Source organism: Olea europaea, chromosome 10 (genome assembly GCF_002742605.1).
Source record: "Olea europaea var. sylvestris chromosome 10, O_europaea_v1, whole genome shotgun sequence".
Lineage (NCBI taxonomy): Eukaryota > Viridiplantae > Streptophyta > Magnoliopsida > Lamiales > Oleaceae > Olea > Olea europaea.
In genome coordinates this window covers 9,600,258-9,606,053 of record NC_036246.1, presented here as the reverse complement: position 1 = coordinate 9,606,053, position 5,796 = coordinate 9,600,258, and the positions used below count along the sequence as shown (strand labels likewise).

The 5,796-nt window shown below is 35.1% G+C and overlaps 1 protein-coding gene across 1 annotated transcript; it reads right to left on the bottom strand.

Annotated features, from left to right (window-relative positions):
- Positions 1–1,099: 1,099 nt before the first annotated feature.
- On the bottom strand, positions 1,100–5,596 carry LOC111401173 (receptor-like cytosolic serine/threonine-protein kinase RBK1). Its single transcript, XM_023028786.1, has 7 exons — positions 4,920–5,596; positions 2,979–3,236; positions 2,478–2,632; positions 2,275–2,354; positions 2,046–2,181; positions 1,725–1,874; positions 1,100–1,633 (listed from the first exon to the last, which is right to left on the bottom strand). The coding sequence occupies exons 1-7, from the start codon at positions 5,341–5,343 to the stop codon at positions 1,475–1,477; spliced, it is 1,362 nt and encodes a 453-aa protein (XP_022884554.1). The 5' UTR covers positions 5,344–5,596; the 3' UTR covers positions 1,100–1,474.
- Between the last annotated feature and the right edge of the window lie 200 nt (positions 5,597–5,796).

The following is a 5,796-nucleotide window of genomic DNA, read 5'->3' as shown; positions in this document are numbered from 1 at the left end:
AAGATAATGCCCAGTTGGAGTAAGACATCTGTCCCCATTTTTTTGGAGAGGAATTTCAGGGTTTCACAAATGTGCAACTTTGATGGAGTTAGGATCGGATCCATCATATGGCCGTCTTAAGGGTTTCTTCTTAATCATTTCTAAAATAATGCCTAGTGGGATCCCTGTCTAACCTCCACTCACTCGACAATATGGTGATATTAAATGATAATTTCACGAAATAAGTCACGTGTTTCTTTATGATTAGATTGTGTGTTTTTGTAATCGATATTCTTTTTTTATTTGATGAGAATAAAGTTAATCTAATGCTATGTAGAATCGATGTTTAAGACTCATCTACATGACAATATAATAGTGGCATTAAATGATAGAGTAATATTATTTAACACAAATCTAGGCGACATTAAATTATATGATTCATTAAAATGAGACATCCATCCCCTACATCATTTAGCCCTCGTTTGGAACTACTGTTTCAACAATTTTCAACAAAAATGTAGCTGTTATCTTTGACCGTGAGCTCCACCCGTGAGAGGAGCAGTCAAAAGTTTCGGCTGTCAACGGTTAGAAAATCAATTTGTTTGCCCCAAAAATTGGCTCCAAACAAGTTCTTAATGTTACAACTTACATGTTGGTGTTGTGGCGCTCTCTAGATAGCATCTATATGTTAATTTTAGAAGACGAGTCGAGGGTTTGTTAAATATTAGGTTGTGTATTCTTGTTGTCGACCATTTTTATTATTGTTATATTTAGAAAATAATGACCAAAATAAAGCTATGTGGGACTATTGTTGTTTAACACGTATTTACATGACTATATGACAAAATAGTGGTATTAAATAATATTTTCAGGAGACAAATATTTGTTTATGATTAGGTTGTTTGTTTTAGTGGTTGACACTTCTTTTTATTACTATAACACTTAGCAATATGAAGTTTTACACAATTAATTAAAATAATGTGTAGGACGACCAGGTTTGACACCCATCTACATGACGATTTAGTGACATTAAATGATAATCTCACAAGACAAGTTTTTGTTTAGGATTAGCTTGTGTTCTTGTGGTCAACGTTTTTTTAGACTACGTAGTACTTAGCAATAATTAAGTTTTCCACATTTTAATTCACACAGTGATTCAGACTACATTCTTTCAAGAGTCTGATCAATGAAGTATCAAAAATATCCTAGTCAACTTACAAAAAAAGTAAAAGCAAACATAGAACAATGGCTATATTTCATATTTGTTGAATTGCAGTACAGCCATTCTTTTGTCTGCATCAAATTTGTGTTTACCGCTTCATGCTGGATAAAGCAACACTTTAACAGAAAACATGGTAAAAAGACGGATTCTGCTGCTGGTTTCATCTTCAAAAACGCACACGGCAGAAAGCAGACTATTTCAAAGCTTCTTTATATACACACTGCAGCTACGTAAACCAATCCTGAGCAACCTCAAGACATTATTCGAGAAAGATCACTCCATGACTAGTTCCATATGACGATTTAAGTCCTTAAGATAAGTTGTAGAAGTATAATCGTCCAAGTCACAGGAATCTAGCATCAACGCTCTCCCTCCCATGGATTTTTGTTTCATGTCTAATGGTTCATTCTCACCTCGCAATATCTGAACAACCTGAAGAATAGGGAAATTTCGCCGTGTTTAAAGTTTCTTAGCTTCTAATTCGGTGGAAATGAAACAAGAGACAGAGATAATGAAGATTTACCTTCCTCATACTGGGACGCATGTCAGGCAAGTGATGAAGGCATGTTGAAGCTGTAAACACGGCACGCTTCATTTCTATAACATCGTAATTGTTTCCTAATTTAGGATCTGCCAATTCTTTAACGTTGTTCGTCTCCAGAAGTGGTTTTGCCTATACACAATGATTGCAAAACTTTAGGGGCATGTTTAGTATGTAGTACTGGACAAAATTAATAGACAAATAACTAATGCTGTCATTTACCAAGGAGGCAGTCAAATTAGAATTCAATCTTATGATAAACAGGGGGAATGGATACTGAAAGAAGAGAAGATGAAATCATACCCACATCACGAGGCTTTGTCTACAGGAATCAACTGCACGACGACCTGTTATGAGCTCCAATAGCAAAACTCCGAAGGCAAATACATCAGTCTTCTCATGAACTATTCCATGCATGAAATACTCTGGAGCCATATATCTGATACCAATTAACATACAAAGTGAAAATTTATTAGCATCATAACAGTAAAATGAACAAATGCAGCACACAAATGAAGTTGCTCTGCTGTACCCAAAAGTGCCTTCAATGGGGTAAACAACATGATGAGCCCATTTTTCCGGAAGCCACTTTGCTAGTCCAAAATCAGATATCTGCATAACATACGAAACACCGAAAGTTACATCCATTTATCTAATTGCCGATTAACAGTGAAAAATAGTATCCTGTTCCTATTAAGGTTTTCTTTTTCTCCTAGGAAAACATGGTAAAAGAACCTGGGCTTCGTAATCTTCAGAGAGTAATATGTTTGAGGCCGTTATGTCTCTGTGAACTATGCGCCTTTGGCAGTCACAATGAAGATACTGCAATCCTTCAGCTACCCCAGTAAACAACTTATACCTTATTTTCCATTCTAGAATCATCTCGGAACCTGTAATTCCAAATTTTCACTTCATAAGTCGAAATAACATGTGATTTTTTTTGTTTAACACCATAATGAATTCAACATGTTTAATTCCAGGTCCATTTGCACTTAAAGGCGTTGTCAAATCCATATTCTTGGTCTGTGTTTTAATCTGATTATTTTTCATAGGTTAGAACTAGCTTACCATAAAGTTTCAAGTCCAATAGTCATTAAGTTTCGAAATTCATGTTTCAGTTTGAATCAGTATATTCAAATGCCCTACAAAAGTACTGATCCTATGACAATCCAGGAGGTCTAACAAGTTAAAGAATTTGGAAGACTTAGTGAAGAATATGGTAGAAATATATAGCACCATGCAGAACTGTGGCAAGGCTGCCATGTGGTGAAAATTGGAGGACAAGGTGCAAATCTTTATCCGCACTGAAACCAATTAATCTTGCAGCGTTCGGGTGGTCAATATGAGCAATGATCCCAAGCTCGGACAAGAAGTCCCCGACTCTGTCCTCGTTGTTCTTCTCTTTTTTCGTTATCTTCTTAACAGCCACAATTTGACCATCAGATAAGCACCCTTTGTATACTTCTGCATGTCCTCCTTTCCCCAGTAACTTATCTATCAAGATTAAATTTAAAAGTTCAATCAGCAATTAGTTGAATAACTCTGAAAGTTACTTAAAAATTTATTTGACATTTATTTTGTCCGTACAAAACATGACAACAGTTACCATTTTAACAGCTGGCTAACACATGAACCAAATTGAAGTGTGACTCTTGTTCTGTATATATCATTACAAACCACATGCAAGTTAAATTTGAAGTCTAATATAGGAAAAAAATAATAATAAATTAGAATTCTTTGAGGCTGACTTCCTCTCAATTATTCTTGAGGTGCGGCATTTAGGGAAATTAAGGACCAAGTATTTATAATTCCCAACTACTGAAACCGGACAGTGTTTTGATTATGACATTCCTACCAATCCATTAGCATTTGATGCTAAAATAACGTACTCGACATAAACTCTCTAACATGGCCGTGTATTGTTAAAGAAAGTTACTTTAGATATTTTGACACCTTAATTTTCTTTAGTTCAATGAGTATTACTTGACAGGCCAAGAAAAGTCAGTGGAAATGGAAAATTTTAACCTAATGGCAAAGGTAATGACTGCTTTCCGCTGACTGCAGCCACCAGCTTCCTGTACATTTTCCTGCGCATGATGGAATCAGTCAAAGAAATCGTCCCACCAAACTTTTTTTATATTTTCTACCTCTAAAATATCTAAAATATTCAAGTTTATTATCATTAAACGAGTTTTAACTTTTTTTTTCTTCCTTAATTCTGCTTAATTTTCCATATTAAACATAATTCTAAGGTTTCGTCCGAGTCTTGCTAAGTTTATTAAAAAAATCAATAAATTCAGGAGTGATATTATTTATTTAATTGTCCTATTCACTTCCTCCTATGAATGTCCCCACCTCATTCAAAAGTTTTTGGTGGGCAAAAAAGAAGGCTATTTCATCAACTAAGAAAAATTCTTTTTAGGCTTTTGCTGTTAACAGTGGGGTTGTTGATAACTTGATATCAACCATAAAAACTTAATGAACTTAATTACAGGACCCATTAAATGACTCAAACTAACCAGGTGAGCGTCTGTCTACTTCAACAGCAGCTTTGAATTATGGTATCTGTCCCATGAAAAAATCTGGGTGTACAAAAATTTTTTTTTCACAGAAAGAATAGAGACAAGTGTGTGGACCCATATTGTATAAAAATGCCAAAAATGTGTGTGGCCGTAGAACTGTGAGTTTTCTGTATGTATTCTGACAAAAATCCTTCTGTACATGTAGAAGGTTCTTGCCCCATTTAAGACGGTCTAAGTAATCGGTTTCATTTCGACTCATTGTCAAATACATTAAAATGCATCACAACTCTACATGCATACTGTACTCTACAGTGGATAAATATCATTGATTTGTGCATCTACAAATAGTGTGTATACATTTTTGTTCAGCAGTGGGATTTGAATTTGAAAATTACTGACTACTATGAAGGTCAGCAATAGGGAAAATCCAATCAAATGGCTTGAGATTTTATTCCTATCATGCAAAAAGTTGTTGGTAGAATGTATATAGGAGAGTATATTTGAAAGAATTCAATCAAATAAGATAAAATTCAATTAAAAGACAAAAAGTTGTTCCATGCGTGAGTTGTTATAGAACTAATCAAGAAAATTCAAGACTTGTCTTTCGAAAAACAGAGGATGGAATAGAAGTTTTGAAGAAGAGATGTTATGTTACCTGGACTAAAATTATCAGTAGCTTGTTTGAGTTCCTCGTAGGTAAAATTTCTCCAAGATGGCTTAGGGACTACAAAACCTCCACAATCAATAGTGTCTTCTGCACTACGATTCCTCCCCAATTTTCCTCTCCAACTCTTCTTCGAAAGGTCATATCCACCCAACAATGGAATTGTTGTAAATTTCTTAATTGAAGTCCTCTTCTTTATCTGACCCAACAAATTCTTCCATTGTGACCCATAACCTAGTTCTCCTGAAATTCCTTTTTGCTCGTTATCAAAGCTGCTGCTTCTCTCCAGGCTGCTGCTATGATCCGAGTCCGAACCTGATGTGGGTGTCTCCAAAACACCCCTTGGAGACGATTCCTCCTCCATTTCTTCTTCTTCATTCTTCACATTTTCTAATGATTTTGAGTTAGCTCCCATGTTTGATTATGATAGCTTCAAAGAACTCCCAATTAAAAGTAATCGATAGAAAGATGTATAATCACAATAGTGTATGGAAAATAAGATACGAATAATCTTCATAGTTACATTCTAGCATTCTGAAATTCATCTCTCTCCCTTTCCAGCAAGAACAGAGAAGGTAGAGACAAAGAGACAGGGAGGTGAAGTGGTGTGGGTGTTAAAATGGTGTATCTTCCGAAGGTTGATATTCTCTGAGAAGAAGGGTAGATTTTATACTATATTTATACACTAACCTTAATTTTCTGTAATAATTCCATTTTCAATTATACTAACGTTATAAAATGAAATATGGACCGTTGATTAATTAATTCGCGATTGATGGCGCAACTAGCGGTTGTACGGGTAGAAGAACCCAACTTTGGATGTGACTCTAGGGCACTTTTAAGGGTATACTTTTGATGGATTTTCTTT

Bases quoted from the DNA above. Each gene is read 5' to 3' on its own strand.
- LOC111401173 (XM_023028786.1), bottom strand. From the start codon at position 5,343: ATGGGAGCTAACTCAAAATCATTAGAAAATGTGAAGAATGAAGAAGAA. The intron at 2,182-2,274 runs GTACAGCAGAGC...AATTGGTATCAG, and splicing joins CCCATTGAAGGCACTTTTGG to ATATATGGCTCCAGAGTATT. The intron at 1,875-2,045 runs GTATGATTTCAT...CATTGTGTATAG, and splicing joins GACAAAGCCTCGTGATGTGG to GCAAAACCACTTCTGGAGAC.